We start from the raw sequence: 19,189 nt of genomic DNA on the forward strand, positions 1-19,189 counted from the left end.
TGACCTAGAATTTGAGATCTTGGACTTACTGTAGGTACAACTTGAGCTTCTTGCTCCTCCATTGTGATAACATGAATCAGCCAGAAACAGCATTAACAAAGAGAGGCACTGCTTATTTTACACTGTCTAATGGACAAAGACATATCACTCTGGCACAGCTCACTTTTGGCCGGGTGTAGGTGTCACTGTGCGTACTCCTCACGAGGGTTCTTGACACAGGTTACCAATACCTTGTCTCCCGTATCCGGTTCCCCCTGCCCTCGCATTACAATCGCCCTCGGTGTAACAACATCGCTAATGCTGGGCCGCCACTGACAGCTTCCACACAAAGAGAAGGCGACGACAGAGGCGGCCATTGCTCACCCGCACCTGTAGCTGTGGATCCCCGAAGTCACGCTCATGCTGGAAGCGATGGCCGAGAGGTTGTGGGCGATGGGCGGGATCTGCATGGCCGGGTTCTTAGGGTAATCCAAACTGCTACTGGATTCTTTGAGCGGGCCCTGAGGCATGGTCTTCGTTGAACCACCTCCGCCGTCGAAGAGACTGTTGAAATGGGACGATCGCTCATGCGTTCCTGTCTTCTCGGAGTCACTTTTCAAAAGTTTCATTTTAAAGGGCTTGGCTTCTTTGATTTTTGGGTCACTGTTGAAATCCTTTCAGAAAACAAAATTTAATTTACAGTTATCTGAAAACACTACACACAGTGGGCAACATACAATCCAAGAAACATAAGATAACATTTCACCAGTGACTTAACAATGTGAAAACCAACCTACCTACCTACCTACCTAACTACCTTCCTTCCTTCCTTCTTTCCTTGCTTCCTTCCTTCCTCCCTCCCTTCCTTCCTCCCTTCCTTCTCTTCCTCCCTTTCTCCCTTCCTCCATTCCTTCCTTCCTTGCTTCCTTCCTTCCTTCCTTCCTTCCGCCTCATCCATGCTTCATTCCTTCCTGCCTCCCTTTTCATTCAAAATTCACAATGAGGACCTGTTTGGAGTTCCTCTCTAGCAACCAATCAAATATCTGGCAACACAAAGAAGGGAGGCAAACCACTAATGTCTGCTGGAAATCCTAGACTAGATGTCCCTACCAGCTACTAACGGTCCCTGTGCATCTAGTATATGTCCCTAGCTCGAGGTGGCGAGCCGCCCATCCAGGGAAAGACAGGAAGAGAGCTTTCCCTGCTTTAATCTTTTATGACCGCAAAGTTAATGTGTAGCTTGTCAAAAAAACACTAAAATACGTCTATTTTATTTAATTCTTTCTTTCTTTCTTTCTTTCTTTCTTTCTTTCTTTATTTCTTTCTTTCTTTCTTTCTTCTCATTTCATTTTCTTTTCCCTACACTCCATCTTTCCTTCATATTTGCCTTTTCCTTCCTTCCTTCCTTCCTTCCTTCCTTCCTTCCTTCCTTCCTTCCTTCCTTCCTTCCTTCCTTCCTTCCTTCCTTCCTTCCTTCCTTCCTTCCTTCCCGCCCTCCCTTCCTTCCCTCCTTTCCTTCCGCCCTCCCTTCCTTCCTTCCTTCCTTCCTTCCTTCCTTCCTTCCTTCCTCTTGATTCCTCACCCATATCTCTTTTCTCCTTTCTTTCTTTCTTTCTTTCTTCCCTTCCTCATCCCATCCCCCATTCCTTCCTTCCGCCCTCCCTTCCTTCCTTCCGCCCTCCCTTCCTCCCTGCCTCCCTCCCTCCCTTCCTCCCTTCATTCATCACCATCTCTCGTTTCTCCTTTCTTTCTTTCTTTCTTTCTTCCCTTCCTCATCCCATCTCTCCTTCCTTCCTTCCTTCCTGCCTTCCTTCCTTCCTCCCTTCCTCATCCCATCTCTCTCTCTCCTTCCTTCCTTCCTTCCTTCCTTCCTTCCTTCCTTCCTTCCTTCCTTCCTTCCTTCCTTCCTTCCTTCCTTCCTTCCTTCCTTCCTTCCTTCCTTCCTTCCTTCCTTCCTTCCTTCCTTCCTTCCTTCCTTCCTTCCTTCCTTCCTTCCTTCCTTCCTACCTCCCTCTAATGTTTCCACCTTTTTCCCTTCCCTGCTACCTCCCTTTTCCTCCCTTCCTTACCAATTCATAGGGGTCCTTTTGTAAACCCTAGCATTGGCAATAACTGTCAGGAAAAGTGTCGGTAACCACTACTACCATTTCCCCCATCTCTTTTATTGATGCGTGCGATGAGGGTGGGTTTGCAAGGTGACTAAAATTGCAGGCATTTAAAATTATCTTCATCGTAGCACAAAAGAAATGTGTTAAACCTGTTAACGCAAATTTAACATTCTTCCTTCAGACTACCATTCAGGAATGATGAACAGTGCACAGAGAAGACCTGTTTGGACTTAAGTGCAAATACAAGTGTCCCCTCGGTGCCGGTTCACGATGTATAGAAAGGGACCCCTTGGTATGTTAGAATATGCCCCCCTAGGTTTTTGATCAGCTTAGCTTGGCACCTGACACTCTCAAAAGGGAGAAAACCTGGGAGATAGCTAGTTTGTGGTAATTATTCAGGGAGGTTCCACTGACCTGAGGTCTTTGGGGACCACATGAAAAACATTTTTCAAAAGTTGTTTAAATAATCAAGTTTGTGGTAATAGAGGGTCCCATTTTAAATGGGGCAGCATTCTAAGGCAGGCAGTGACGAGGCGGAGGAGAGGAACAGAGTGGAGGTAAGATCTCTGGCTGCCACTCTTTCCTTCTCCCCCTCCGCCTCCTGAAGATGTAACATTGCATGCATGCGACTCAACAGCACGTAAGCGCTAAAGTTGTTGGTACTCGGCCTGGAATGCAGATGTTGTATAAAATGACACTGATGGCCTCATTCTCAGAGGGGCGGTGCTTTAATAGAGGCAGTCCACCCTGCTCTTCCCTTCTGCTATGGAACCCCCACAGCAGATAGGCCATGACGGTGGTGGTCCCAGCATGCCATTAACATTGCTTAAGAAATAAGGCTGCTTGTATTTAGCTTTCTCTGGGATGCCGCTGGCCATGCATCCTGTCCTCTTCGCAGAGGGGAGGGATGGCCTCTGACATTGGGTCCCTTTGCGATCCACAACAGGTCAGTGTGCCCATCTGATGCTGCTGGCTAGTCCCTTGCTGGTGACAACACTGGGTATTAAAAGGTGGGGATTCAGCGGAGCGGCAGTGGTGACAATGCTGAGCTTCTACTCACATTTTGGAGCTGCCACTTTATGGCTTCACGCGTGGGGTAAGATCAGAAGGGCACAATGTATCATATTGAAAGGGCAGGGAATGGGAACCCTGCCCACTCTCAAACCTTGGCTAAAGGCAAGCGTTGCACACCTGGGCTAATTGCTACAGTGTCTACATTTTGGCCTTCTTCACTTTGTAGCAGCGACTGGTGTTTCAGGTGATTACTGAGGACAAGGGACTGCCACTTGTGACTCTCAAGATGTTTTGGACCACCACTCCAGTGGTCTCTGACCATTGGCTATGCCGGTTATGGCTGATGGAGGTGGAAGTCCCAAACATCTAGAGGGCCAAATGTTACAGAGTCCTGACCAAGGAGAAGGTAGGGGTTGCAATGTTCGGATGATAGTGTGCCAGGCGGTGAGGGGATGCACCTTCATCGTGCAGCGCAGCTTTATTGAACCACAGTCTTCTTTTACTTATAATGTATATGGTTCACTAACCTGTGCACCCAGCATCTGTCTGTCTTCCGGGAAATCTTCTTTGTCCTTTTTGTTGAGTTTGGATTTTTTGGGCAAGTAATGATTGTCTCTTGCATCTTTCTGAATTTTCACGCTCAGTTCTTGAGGAAATCTATGTAAACATAAAGAAAGGTTTCCATTAGCAGTCCATCTAGCCAGGGCAAGAGCAAGACCTTGTGCCACACCTTTTTGCCAGTTACATTTTGATAGTTTGCAGTGGCGGTCAGGCACCACCCAGTGGTCGACGTGTATGAAAATAAGAACTATGTTCTCTGCTCGCCTGCACCCCCCCTAAACCTCCCCTCTGCTACTCATAAACCACATCGTCAGGCCCCCCTCCCATGCACAATACAAATCCCCAAACAAATGCATCTGCCGTTTAAGGGAATGGTCAGTGCAGTGCACTGAAGTGCAAGTTTGAACTTCTTCCTACACTTTTATTTTAAAAAGAAACCATTCCGGAACGGTTTTCTTTTTAAAATAAAAATATAGGAACAGTAATAAAAAAAATGTAGAGGATCACCGTACCCACAGCCATAAAATCAGGCCCTGGTACTCTTTAATTGTCCAGGGGAATGGTAATGGGTGTGAAAAAATGGGTACTAGGTGCAAAGATCTTTTCCCCAAAAATTCGATTTAGAAAGACCGCTTCGTGACCACTTTTTTGCTTCTACGGGAAAATACCTCATTATTAAGGTCAAATGATGCACGATCAAAAGAAAAACGGCCAATAAAAAAGTGTCTTTTTCTCATGAGGTCTTAATAATGAGGTCCTTTCTCATAGAACCAACAAATGTCCAGTTATATGAAACACATCGGCAGCTGGTTAATGTGCTGAATTGCATTGACCATACTACCTGCATTGCCTCGTGGAACTGACGCTTGCAGATAAAAGCCCAGCACTCACATGTTTGTTAACTATCACACATTTCAATGCAGAGGTGGTATGTGGAAGTGTGAGTCATCTTTGTATTAGATGTTTTGAAAATAATAAAAATTGTGGATGTACAGGCCCCCCTAATGCTCCCTCTTTGTGAATTTAGATATAAAGCCTCTATCCTTAAAGACATGGTTTGCCAAAATCTATGCTACAATTACAAGGAACGCTTTGGAAAAATAATTGGGTAGTGAACGTTGCTCTTTATATATGTAATTGAACTGCAATCCTTTTGGCGTTTGCCACGCAGTTGTTCGCAGCTAATGCCGTACAAATAACAAATAATTAATCAATAAACTAGCCCTTTTCCATGCATAGCTCCTATATGCATAACCACACATAATGTAAAATAATGGAGAGCAAATGTGTTTCAAAAAGTGAGTTCCGTGACTAAATCAACTTAACATTCATGCAAAAAAAAGCAGACATTTTGAATCTGATTCACAAAAAAGGCACTGGAGCAAACAAGAGAATCCCTGTGAGAATCTTAGATTTGCAACTGCTACCTTTGTATACGTGATTCCCAAAGCCTGACGCTGGAGCAAACGAGAAGATGCCTGGAGCAAATATCTGAGAATCACATTTGCACAGGAGCCTCTCACACGTGCTCCAGGCAGCTCCAGATTTGCTCCAGTTTTAGGATTTGTGAACCAGGCTCACATCTGAGATGTTTTGTTCCACGGCAAATCTTTGTGCATCCGATCTATTTTCCCTAGCAGAACAAGTGCTTCCAAGCGCTACTGACATTCACTAAGTGGCATACAAGTCATTGCTTTCTCTTTATTACCTCTACTTCTTTGCTTCACCCCTTCCAATCTGGTTTTCGCACCTGCCATTCTACCAAAACTGCTCTTCAGTCGGTGTGTAATTCCCTACTATCTGCTCACTACACTAAACACTCTTCTCTCTTAATACTTTGTGATTTATCAGCAGTATTTACTACTGGTGATCACCTTCTCCTGTGTTCTTCTCTCTCTCATCTTGGTTTCTCTGGTTGTCTTCTGAACTGGTTTAAATCGTACTTGTCTAAACGAAATTACTCAGTTTCTTGAGTTGGCTGTACCTCCTCGACCATACGCCCTCACCATGGTGTCCCTCAGGGTTCTGTCCTCGGTCCTCTCCTCTTTTCCCTCTATACGTGTCCTCTTGATTAAATTATTTCTTCCTTCAGTCTCGCACATCACTTTTATGCTGATGATACTCACTCTTTCTATCATTCTCCTTTTTCTTGCCTGTGATTCACGCTTACATTTCTTCTTGCTTGCTGGTTATCCAATCTTGGATGTCTGACCATTTCTTAGTCCTTAACTCTTCTAAAACTGAAGTTCTTTTCTTTCCCGCTCTCACATTTCCTACCCCTCTCCCACCGCCTCAATCTCTTTTCGTCCCTACACCTTAACTATTTCCCATATTGCTCGAAATCTTGGTGTTTACCCTGATTCTTCTCTCTCTTTTTTGTGCATCACATCTCTTCTATTTCCCGCTCATGTCGTGCACATTTTTACAATATTCTCAAAGCTCGGCTCTGTCTTTCTTTTCATGTCACTAAACTGCTTGTATTTTCACTCATATATTCATGTCTCTTTTATTGCTCTTATCTGCTCTTTGGTCTTCCACTTTTGCTTCAAGCCCTCTAAAATCTATATATCATTCTTCTATTATGTTTCCCTCAGTCTCCCCATGATTCCATTTCACCTGCAATTTCTTCTCTGCACTGGCTCCCCTTTCACTCTCGCCTTAAATTTAACTTTCTTTGTTTAGTCTTTTAAACACTCCATAATCTCTTTCCAGCCTATTTTTCTTTGCGTGCGTCTTTCTACTCCCCGGCTCTTTGCTCCAGTTGCCTATTTCTTCTCGCGGTCCCCCGCCCACCATGTGCAGAAGTACGGTTTCGCTCTTTTACTTTATTGGCCCCACTGCACTGGAACGCCTTTTTGCTCCTCATTCGATCCCGTTACTCCAACTCTCTCTTTCGTACTGTTAAACGGAAATCATATTATGAATCCTTTTGATTTATATTGGCCTAAGCCTAGTTGCTCCATGGGGAAAACCGCGTTGCAAAGTTCTGAACTAGAATTGACTTCAAGCGCCATCTTGGAAAAAGTCCTCCATCTTGATTTTAACTTCTGCTCACTCTTCAGTAATGATTACTAATGCTGCATGTTTTTGAAGGATTCCGGTGTACATTTCTGGAAATAGAATTACTTTAGAAAGCTAAAGATCCACACAGCTGACGGCAACAAAGTTTGTCAGTATGTTTAAGGAACCTTGGAGCTAAAGTGAACTCCAATTTAAAGTGTTTTGTGTATCAATAGCCTCAGCCATATTAAAACATAAGAATTGAATGTTAGACAAACTAGAACTGTGTACCTTAATAATAAGCTATTGAATTTGTTTCTTGAAACTAGGATCAGCCTAAGCTGGATAACCAACATGACCAGATAGAACAAAGTTGTAACCATTGTATTTTGAAAAACACTTGAAGTATGTAAAGACAGTATTGCTCTATTTGCCATGTGCTGGGCACAAACCCAAATCTGTAACCTATTCGTTTGGAGATGGGCTGAACTATAACCAGGACTGTGTATAAATACTGCATGTTTTGTGATGACCAGCACTCACTCCCCTCACAGTGTTTCTGGTACGCACTGCGAGGTGCTGTGAACCAGATAGCTATCTGCTTAGATATTTGAATCTGTACAGAATAAATCTTTGACTTCGTGACTGGCAGATCTAATTTTTGGTGGTACCAAGCCTCGATATTTGCTTGATTTTACAAGATGGCACCCAAATAGGCACCCTCAAGATTGATGCCATCTCGTTGAAGATTTGACGCGGCTATTGGACCGGGATCGGACGGTGAGAAAGGGGGCACGTTCTTGGATGAGACGCGACACCTCAACAGTACTGAACGGCCCGATTCCTGGACGGTGAGCTCGCGGTCCGAGACGGCATCTTGATGAGGGTCCCCATATCGAGGCGGGTATTTTTGCTGGACATATGTCAAACGCCGAGAAAGCGTTATTGTATGATCAACAAAAACGGTCAGAGTCAGTTAGAAATATGGATAGGGCTTTCCAACTTGGCATTCAGAAAATATACCCATCTAAAGATTTTCATGCGTCAGATGAATTAATTGACAAGCTTTTAAATGAACGGAGGCCTGGTGCCACTGCACCACCTCCTTATGTAGCTATTCCTGTTGTTTTACCTCTTCCTGCTGTTGTTCCTCCTCTTATTGTTGCTCCTCCACCTGTACCCCCACCTTTACCTGCTGCTATGGGTTTGGTAGATTCGTCTTTTCCACCAGTGATAGCACCTTCGCTACCTAGTGTACAAGATTTTTCTACTCTTTCTCTTCCAAGTGGTTCTATTCTGCTTGTAGTTGATAAGGGAGCGGAATTGAAAATTGTAACTTGAGAAAGTGAGATCTGAATGCATGAGCTAGACAGTGCATGGAGAAGGGTGAACAATCTGATGTTTTTGCTACACTCGCTAATCTAGAAGCTTTTCCTGAGAAAAATGTCTTTATTGAAGGGTTGGGAATTCATTTATCCGTAATGTGGAACATACTGAATGATGTAGATCTCCCACAAGGGTTGAGGGATCTGAATGTTTTAGAATATTCAAGAGATACTGCAGAGAAAGTATATGAGCACGTCGAGGGGGTTTTTGAGTATAGAAGGGAGTTAGAAAGGTTACGGAATGATGAAATAGATGGTGATAGTTTGGGCGCTATGTTTGTACAGAAACGGTTCCTTCCTCTTTGTAAATTGATGAGTGAAGAAACACGAATTTGCACAAGAGATGCACTTAGATGGATTTCAGACATGTCGATATCTCCTGTAGAAGTATATGACACGTATAGTCAGTATACGCCAGAAATGCAGAGGAAAGTGATACAGGTTATGGTAGAATACTTACAGGATGAATGTATAAAAAGAAAGATTTGTTGTCCCGCAGAATTATTGAATATCTATAAGAGAGCTTTTTTGTCTGACACTCCTACAGCTGCTTTAGCGCTCGATTTAGCTCTGTTGCTTAGTAAGCATTCGGAGTTGCCTACTTCTCAGTTGCCTATGAGAGAGGTTCCTCCAACATTTGTCCCTAAAGTTGAGGTCCCGGCTAACCCCGCAACGGGTGTAGCTGCCTATGTCATTGATGCACATTATGTATCACAGTTTGTTCACGTCCCGTTCTCAAGACAGGAGGTAAATACTATTAGACAATCTATCCCAGATATTAGAAAGAATCTGACAGGGTTCTATAAAGAAATGGAATCTGTCTTGCAGTCATCAGTAGTTACTCTGGGTGACATAGATTTGTTATTTCCTGTGCTCCTACCTGCCGATTTGTGGAAACAGATTAGGACAGTAGATGATGTAGCAGGGTTAGGGGACACATGGGACAAAATTGAAAGCCTTCATTCCTGAGAGAAGGATTGTTTGGGACAAACTTACTGCTTGCGTCCAAGGAATTTCTGAGGGTGCTACCGAATTCTTAAATCGGTTTGAACAAGTATTTTCAGATTTTAGTGGACAAGATTTAAGTCTAGAAAACAATTATCTGTGGACAAATGTGTGCGTGGATTGTTACCTGACATCCAGTGACAAATTATGACTTCTGAGAGCGCTTGGCAAGCTAAGTCTCAGTCTGAAGTATTGCATATGGCTCAATATTATGAAAACCGAGTCAATAATGAGAAGGAAAGGATTCAAAAGAAAAAGGGAGACTTGAAAACTAAGGTGTGTTGCAACAGATTGTTAGAGGTCCTAGAGGGGGTAGTACACAGTTTAGGGGACAGTATGTTCCCCAAGGTAATATGCCGTTGGGTCCTGTACACGCAAACCAATGTGCTTATTGCAGACAAGAGGGTCATTGGCGAGCGCAATGCCCGATCCTCCAGCAGAGGTCAAATAACACATTTGGGATCATGGATAGATGATCCAGAGGCCGCCCTGGGGTAGGGGGTCCTGGTAGAAGCCAGTTTTCTCAGAACTCACAGTCTTTTTCGCAAGACAATCAGTCACCGAGTGTGGATAATAGAAATATTTTTGATCATCCTTCTACTGCTTATCTTTCTGAAGACCTTCCCTTATATGATATATTGTTTCGCTAGGATTGACCGATGCAGGGTGTGGAAACGAAGCTTATTCCCGTTAATCAGAAAGGTCCCTATGTTGAAATGATAGTGGAAAATAGGAAACATCTATTTTTGATAGATACAGGAGCACAGAAATGTTCAATTGACCATTGACGGGTTCCAGACATTCCACTGTCAGGGCAAACTAATGTTTCTGTAGGGTTTTCTGGTACGCCAGTGCTTAGTCCGGTTTCTCTGCCGGTACCGATTTCACTGGGTCCATTCACGGATCACTCTCTGTTTCTTTTGACATCAAACTGTGGTGAGAATTTGCTGGGGTTGAATCTGTTGAAGGAATTAAATGCGGTAATTCATTGTCCTTCAGATGGAGTGCATTTGACAATTTCACCACAGCAATTTTCTGTCTCACAGTTTCTGACTAGACCCTTGCCACCGGAAATTAGTGACGTTCCGGAGTGTTTATGGCCGATTGATGATAATGATGTCGGTGTTTTACAGATTGAGCCTGTTAAAATCATTTTGAAACCAGGAGTAAAGTTGCCATGTATTCCACAGTATAAGATTTCGGTTGATGATGAGCAAGCTTTGAAGTGCATAGTTTCTGATTTTGTGCACCGTGGGGTAATTGAAGAAATTGCAGGTAGTTTGTGCAATAGTCCAATTTTACCGGTGTATAAGAAAGGTGATAATGCAATTCCTTTTCGTTTTGTTATTGATTTAAGCGCTATCAACAAGATTGTTGGTCCACAATTTCCTATTGTGCATGATGTAACAAGGATTTTAACAATGATTCCAGCTTCTGCTACTCATTTTAGTGTTGTAGATCTTAAGAATGCCTTTTTAGCATTCCTATGCACAAGGATAGCAGATACCTGTTCGCGTTCACCTTAGGGGGACGCTTGTTTACATTCACCCGTGCGCCACAAGGGTACACGGAAAGTCAGAGCATTTACAGTAGGGCTTTGAAAGAGCAGCTTGATACACTTGAGTTGCTTACTACTTGTACATTGCTTCAGTATGTCGACGACCTTCTTTTAGCTGCAGATTCAGAAAGTGACTGTAAGGAGGGCACTGTGTTGTTGCTTATTCACCTAGCAAAGCATGGACATAAAGCTTCACTGAAAAAGTTTCAATATTGTCGACAGGAGGTCGCCCATTTAGGCTATCTCCTGTCAAAGGAGGGAAGAGGATTGACGCCTGAATGGATTAAAATAATTTCTAGCATGTCTGTCACAAATACACAGAAGGAAGTCAGAGCCTTGATAGGAATGGCTTCTTACTGTAGACAGTGGATCCCGAACTTCTCACTAGTGATCAAACCAATGTTGGCTTTGACAAAGAAGGGCATTTCTTTGCCATTGCCGTGGAACTTGGAACACCAGAAAGCTTTTGATTTGCTCAAGACTGCACTGTGTTCAGCACCAGTTTTGGGCACACCAAATTATGAAAAGGCCTTCAAGTTGTATATGCATGAAAGTGATGGATGTGCTTTGGCTGTGTTAACGCAGGAACATGGGGGAAGAATAGGCCGTGCGGTTACTTTTCTTCCACCCTTGATCCTGTAGCATGCGCTTTGCCGAGATGTCTGAGAGCTGTCGCTGCTGCTGCGTCTGTAAAACAGAGCGAGGGTATGGTCCTAGGTCATGCTTTAACCTTGTTGGCACCTCACTCTGTAGACGTTCTATTAAATAGAACGCAAACACAACATCTCACGATTAACGAGATATGAATTGATCTTGTTTGCACCGCATATAAAAATTCAGAGGTGTTGTGTATTGAATCCGGCTGAATTATTTCCTCTCCCGCAAGATATTGCTTGCAGTGACGAAATGTCACATGACTGCCTTTATACCACAGAACAAGAAACTAAAGGCAGGATTGATCTGAAAGATACTCCTTTGAACGATCCACAAGGGGAGCTGTTTTGCAATCGCTGCTGTTTCAAACTACTGGATGGTACATCCACTGCTGCTTATGCCATCACTACACTAAGCACGATTGTGGAGACCAAAATAATTTTGCATAACTCCACGCAGGCCGCAGAGATTATTGCATTGACTCGAGCTTGTGAACTTTCCGAAGGGCTTCGAGTAAACATATATACAGATAGTCAGTATGCTTTTGGGGTGGTTCACAACTTCGGTAGACTTTGGGCAGAACGAGGTTTCTTGACCTCACATGGAACAAAGATCCAATATGGCACCTTGATAGTTCAGCTACTCTCAGCGCTTGCACTTCCCACTCAGTTAGCAGATATGAAGTGCACGGCACATCAGAAAATCATAAATGATGTAGGAAAAGGGAATGCTTTCGCTGACCAGATAGCCAAACAGACTGCTACTGATCTTTATTCAGATATGTACACTGCAAGGGAAGCCGCAAATGTCTGTCCTATTGATGAAGGAATTGAGTCTGTAAAGAATATCCAAGCCGATGCCACTCTAGAAGAAACTAAGCAATGGGCTGAGGGCTTGGCGAGGTTGGATGATGATGGGTGTTGGGTGGATAAACCTAGAGGGAAAATGGATACTGCCAGATGCGTACATTACTATGATGGTTTCAATGGCTCATGGTCCCACTCACATCTGCGCTAGGAAAATTTGCAAAATGTTAGAAACTGTCTGGGTAAATGTTAATATCCCGAAAAACTGCTGAGCGTTTTGTCCAGAGTTGCATGGTCTGTCTACAGCACAATATAGGGAAGGGCAGTGCTCCAGATAAGATTTTGAGGTGGGAGTATTTTACACATGAATTTTCAAATTAGAGCGTAAATGCAATTTCAAGAGAGTAAAAATGAGTTTTCTCCTCTGCAAGAGAGTAAAACGTATCCAACATACACCCAATGCATATGTAAAATCAGACCCGTAGCCCAAAAGAGTTGTAGATCAAAGTTGTCTGGCTTGGCTTTAACCATTTTATTACACTTGTGGAAAATATTCTGCCATAAAATAAATTACAAGTACCTAGTACTTACACAGCTTCATTTTCAAATTCTAGAGCCTAGAAACTCTGTTAAGAACTACTATAGATTGAGACTGATGTATTGCCTGCATAGGGAGTGTGGGTAAGCAGTAGTTGGCATATGATTTACTTAAAGGAATTCGCACCCATAATCTTAGCAAAAGTCACAAACTGCTAATCTACCTTTACCGCTGTCTGGTGCAGGAAATTAATGTGGATCGCCAGACACTAGTTAACAATATCACTTCAAATAACCAAAAAGTGCATGCAAGCTGAATTGTATTGTGGTAGGCATATTTTTAGTTTTTCTGGTTTATTGTTTGTGTACAAAGCCAAAAACCATAATTCTGGCAATTACAGTTAGGAAGAAATGCAGGCAAGTGCATAAATTGAAGACTGGTCCCAAAGCCCTACTTCAACACTAAAGTGTGTGATCCTGGACAAATACTTTTGCCACTGTGCCTTTTTAGCAAAAATAGAAATTGTTACTACAAGTGATTTTTTTCCAACTAGTTAGTACTAAAAAAAAAGCCTGACTGGCCTCTGTTCCACTGTTTGACCTGTAGCATTAATAGTAGTGACCATTTATATAATGCGCATGACAAAGTTTATGTCTCTTGGCTTACTCCTTGTTGCTTGTTTCATATAACTTCACATGAACTCCTCGAGTAGTAAAGACTTGTCTGTACCTTCCCCCATCTTCTACTTTCACCCTAGGAGAGCAGTCTTGATTGCCTGATAGGTTTCCTCCTAGATAGCCAAGAATCTGTATCACGGACATAACACGCATCACAGCAAATTCAGCCCATGACCACTAATCACATCAGTGGTGGACGTGGAAAGAAGGAACTAGTGGTCATCTGGTTGCATCCAAAAAGGAGGGAGTAGGATGGCCGGACAGATGAGGTGGAAGGCAGGGTGGAGTATGGGGACAGGGGACCAGGATCACAAAACTTGGCTGAACAGTGAAGATGGGATTTTAATCCACTCTGCAAATTTGACCACATACCTTCCAAGCGTTACTCAGTACAAATAGTTTGGATTTCAAGGCCTACAGTAATGATGTCCTAAAGAGTTTACTTTCAAAAACACAAATTGCATAATAACACCACATGGCAACATGTAAAACCTTACATCAACATGTTAAGTCTGAATGGTAAACTAGAAGTCCCAAAAATCTAGTTAACCCCACTGTACTTTCAGTGATTTAATAAAAGAAGTTGTGTAATACACTCAGATATGCAGATTATTGCCCTCTACTGCCATCTAGTGGAGGAAAGTATGCTTTTTAATGAAAATAAATACAGCGTAAACGGTACGCAGAAGAAAATTAAATGCTCCGTAATGGCTATAATTACATGCGTATAAAGGCAAGATACGCACCTTATCTGTAGGGCTGGGGAAGGGTACATCAACACCAAGGGGTAGTTTTGGTCCACCTTCTCTCCCTTTCGAAGTGATCCACTTTGACTTTATTGAAATGGAGCGTTGTAATAATTTCAAATGTGTTTTGGTAGTTATTTGTGCTTTTATTAAATGGGTTGAAGCCTTTCCTGTAAAAGATGCCACAGCAATGACATCGGCGAAAACCATGCTTAAGGAATATTTTCCTAGGTTTGGTTTGCCAAGGGTCATCTGGTCGGACAATGGTCCACATTTTATCGCTGCTGTAATTTTACAGATATGCGCAGGATTACAGATCGATAAACGGTTCCCTTCGGCCAGACATGCTCAGAGTGCTTTCATTGGTAAGAGACACAATGGAATCTTGAAGAACAAGCTCGCCAAGACGTGTGCCGGCACCAATTTGAAATGGCCGGACACCTTACCGATAGTGTTACTCTCGTTGCGCACCACCCCACAGACTAGGACTGGGCTCTCCCCATATGAGGTGGTAATGGGTAGGCCAGCTAACATTTGGAATCTTCTGAAACCTAGGGCATTGAGGGATATTGAGCATGTACTTCTTTCTGAATATTGTGAACGGTTAACTCAAAATCTGTATTTGATTAATCAACAGGTGTGAGAAGCCCTCCCAGCTAAATACGAGGGACCAGGTCACAGCATCCGACCTGGTGACTGGGTGCTTACTAAATTGTTTGAGAGAGCATCCTGTTTCGTACCAAGGTGGAGAGGGCCCCACCAGGTCCTCCTGGCCACACAGACGGCAGTACGAGTAACTGCGAGAAAACACTGGATACATGTGTCGCATGTCAAGAGGATACCTTTCCCTTTGCCACACGACGAAGAAGATAAGGAGAAACGTACTTGCTCTGCTCCCAGCAATCATTCAGCATTGAGCAGTACTGACAGTGCTTCGGAGACACTCCCTGAGCCCGCAGGGCCTGGGAAAACAGCTGCTTCATCTCCACACTCTCCTTCAGATCCTTCTGCATCCTTGTTAGGTTCTGCTGCAAATTCATTACTTCCATCAGGAAGCAAGGACATGCTGTTCGCAGATCACACTGTACCAGGAGTCACAAGGTACAATCTGCGTCCACGGAGCTAGACTTACTGCACGGTTCGGCTGTGCCCGCAGGAAAATAATCACAGGGCTTGTCCTTTGCCCCATCTTTTGCATCTGAAGGAAAGTAGTTGGCTGGGGATAGGGAAAGACTAAGAAAACGCGTGATCAGGAGATCACCAGCAAACGGACTACAGAGTTTTCATTTCAAAGGAACAATGCCTGTTATAGACCCTACTAGTACGGAACAAACATGTGATTGTGTGGCCCACAATGACAATGGACGATCAAATACATGGTCTTTTAAAACGTATTGTTTCTTATAATCATGTTAACCGGTTTCACAATAGTAGTTGCCTTAGGATTTTGGTATATGGAAGAAGTACATCCGCTTGAAACATTCTTACCTACTGAGAATGTTCCTACTGTATCTACACCTTTCGTGCACCTGCACACTCTATCTCCTAGAGACTCTCAACATAGACAGAGCTATCATAACAATACATTACTGCTTATAATGAACGCAACTCATGCCATTTTGAATAGGACAAATTGTTGGATCTGCTCCCATTTACCGCAACATGGGGAAAAAGGGTTGGGCTGGTATATTCACGCTTTGCCTTTAACTACTGCATGTTATGCTTCTCTAAGGGCACTATTCTTTGGCCGATGGAATGGTAGCATCTCAGGGAACTTTGATGGAACTAATTTGAACGAGTTTGAAAGGCGAGTTCTAACACCTCTGGGATGCTCACTCTTCACAAATAGGAGCAAGCTTAATGTTGCTTCTATTAGGCCTTCTGATAGATTGTCCCGACCTTTTCAATCTTTGATTTCTTTTAAGATGGCTCCTATATGTAATAGGGATGGCACGCCACCTTCTTACACTGTTAACCATAGCCCCAACTCAGTTTCTTTCTGCATACAGAGGAATGGTACTCACTCAATGGGTGATTTTGAGGGTTGCACTAGTGTTGCAAACTTGACCAGTGAGGACAGACCTTTGTTTGTATGCGAACCTGTCTACTTTGTTTGCGGTAATGAAGCTTATCCATGGCTACCTAGGGATTGTCAGGGAACTTGTTATTTGGGAATTCTGCTACCTGGGGTATATGTAGCCCGTACCACTGAAATCTCTAGGGCTCGTCCTAGGCGGGACGAGAATGGCGATACTTCGTCACAAGTTCTGGGCGATGTAGCCAAATCCTTTGTACCTTTTTGGGGGCAGATTATCAATTCCGAGGATATCAGGAGACTAGCAAGAGTACTGGAGAAAACCATCAACTGGTCCACTGACATACTCTATAACATGACTTTAGAGCAAAAGGCAATTAGATTAGTGGCGCTACAAAACCGGATGGTATTAGACGTCATCTTGGCTGAGCGTGGTGGAGTATGCAAATTAGTGGGGTCCCCTTCCTGCGTTTTCGTCTTTAGGGCAATACAAAATCTATATGTCCTAAGTTCAGAAGTGCATGTTCCCAAGGGAAACTGGGATGTTAGTGCTTGGTTCTGGGACTTCTTACGATCTTGGGGATGAAAGCTTCTCTCAGTCTTCTTGATAATTCTGGGTATTCTATTGTTTTGCTGTCGCTGTATACAATGCCTTCCTGCCATATGTTCAATGTTAGGGGGATGTTGTGCACAGACTATGGGAACGTTAGGGCCAAAGGTACAGGCCCCGGAAAGAATGACCAACAAATTTGTGATGAAGGAAATTTATGCCGCAGATCTTATGGCAATTGATATACCTGATGAATGTGATTCAGGATGTATGGACATTGGGACGTGGAGTTACTCGTAAAGCGACTAGTTTTTAGTATAGCACTTGGCTTAGGCCAAAACGAGGGTTTGTTAAACGGAAATCATATTATGCCTCCTTTTGATTTATATTGGCCTAAGCCTAGTTGCTCCAGGGGGAAAACTGTGTTGCAAAGTTCTGAATTAGAATTGACTTCAAGCACCATCTTGGAAAACGTCCTCCATCTTGGTTTTAACTTCTGCTCACTCTTCAGTAATGATTAGCTATGTTTTCAGCTGCTAGTGCAGAATCGACCTTTGAGCCTATGTCAGCACTACGGCTGGCAGAGCAGACTATTTGTCCTGTGCAAACAAGACTTTGTAGTCAGAACGAACTCTCATTCAAAGTGTTATATATGTCTACAAAACTCATCCTCCCACAAACAGTGTTATACAATGAATGTAAATTAATGCTGCATGTTTTTGAAGGAATCCTGTGTACATTTCTGGAAATAGAATTACTTTAGAAAGCTAAAGATCCACACAGCTGACGGCAACAAAGTTTGTCACTATGTTTAAGGAACCTTGGAGCTAAAGTGAACTCCAATTTAAAGTGTTTTCTGTATCAATAGCCTCATCCATATTCAAACATGAGAACTGAATGTTAGACAAACTAGAACTGTGTACCTTAACAATAAGCTATTGAATTTGTTTCTTGAAACTAGGATCAGCCTAAGTTTGATATCCAACATGACCAGACAGAACAAAGTTGTAACCATTGTATTTTGAAAACTGGAAAACACTTGAAGTATGTAAAGACCATATTGTTGTATTTGCCATGTGAACTGGGCACAAACCCAAATTTGTAACCTATTAGTTTGGAGATGGGCTGAGCTATGACCAGGACTGTGTATAAATACTGCATGTGTTGTGATGACCAGCACTCACTCCCCTCACAGTGTTTCATTCTGAGGTGCTGTGTACCAGATAGCTATCTGCTTTGATATTTGAATCTGTACAGAATAAATCTTTGACTTTGTGACTGGCAGATCTATTTTTTGGTGGTACCAAGCCTCAATATTTGCTTGATTTTACAGTACCCTTCTCAAACAACATCTGCTTTCTACGTTATTAGTTTTGATTCTTTTCTCCACTGTCCATACTTCATGTAAAATATTTTATCTGTAAGGTGCTTTGGTGTAAAGCTCGATATAAATATAAAATAGATGCAAATACAAACATGTTTTGCAAGAAATGCATCCCTCCTACCTAGCTACATGACAGTACCCAGCATGCTTCACATTTGTATCAGGAAACTCTGGAACATCTTGACCCCAGCTGACAACAATTTCCTGGCCCTGTGAATCCTCCCAGACCACTCAGCAGGGACATCATTTGGGGGTCGCCAGGTGTTGCAGGTGCGACCCCTTAGGTCTCCTTTGCTACCCCTTTGGTCTCCCTTGCTACCCCGAAAAAGTGGCCAGTGCCATGTGGCCTTTTGTTTCTGGAGTGGCTGGCTTTCTTGTTCAGGCCTCTTATAAAAAAAACAGGGGGTTCCAGATGTGTAACACTTTGAGCAGTGACCCTAAATAAGAAGAGTAGGAATAAATAATTTGTCTTTCTGGAATTTTATACAATATTTGCTAGACTCCTTAAAGGTTTATTTCAGGCTCACTTCAGGGGTTGAGTTACTGATTTAGTCTGTTCTTAAACAGCTCAAATTCACAAAGCAGGCAAATACTTCCACAAAGCATTTAGGGCCTGATTCATGCAAGTGTTTTATAATGGCACAATCCCATAGGAAAACGTTCCATGAATCAGGCCCTTAGAGTAGAATAAGCATCCATTTTGGACTATATATTTTGTTTTTCGCAAGTTGCAGTTATAGCATGTTTTTTTCTACTGCTGTCTCTGTTACGATCATCACAAGACATTCCATCTCTGTGTCCTCTGTCACTTGACAAAATCCCTGTGCCTAAAAGATTTTGTACAGTGTAGAAATGTTTGACCATAGCACATAAAGTGGTCTTTGATTACATTGTGCCACAATTAATGTTTTGTTTTAATGTGTCTATCTTTTCTATCTCCCTGGCATGCTGTTCAGGATGTTTTCATGTATGAGGTGACGAGTGCCCAGAGTAAGGATGCCATGTGAGTGCGCTGCTTCCCCTGCGCTGCTCTAAATTCCTTAATACATAGTTATGAACCCTCCCAATGGTATGTATTTTGACAGCTTCTGAAGTCTGGCTTGACATGTGGCCAACTTTGCACTGGACCTGCAGATGAACTGGCCTACTCTAAAATCTCAGTTACCAGTTTAATGGTATCGACTACAAA

General features: G+C 42.9%; 1 protein-coding gene across 2 annotated transcripts in view; it reads right to left on the bottom strand.

The window, feature by feature from the left end:
- The window catches only part of CDKL2 (cyclin dependent kinase like 2), a 510,980-nt gene that overhangs the window by 55,506 nt on the left and 436,285 nt on the right, over positions 1-19,189 (bottom strand). Inside the window, exons 8-9 of one of the 2 annotated variants that reach the window (XM_069630571.1) lie at positions 3,629-3,758; positions 364-653 (exon numbers count right to left, since the gene is read on the bottom strand). In XM_069630571.1, coding sequence (XP_069486672.1) covers positions 364-653; positions 3,629-3,758 — 420 coding nt within the window. The remainder of the gene's footprint in view (positions 1-363; positions 654-3,628; positions 3,759-19,189) is intronic. The other variant, XM_069630572.1, reaches the window with a different exon arrangement.

This window comes from Ambystoma mexicanum, chromosome 6q, assembly GCF_040938575.1.
Source record: "Ambystoma mexicanum isolate Mex_15411 chromosome 6q, UKY_AmexF1_1, whole genome shotgun sequence".
NCBI lineage: Eukaryota > Metazoa > Chordata > Amphibia > Caudata > Ambystomatidae > Ambystoma > Ambystoma mexicanum.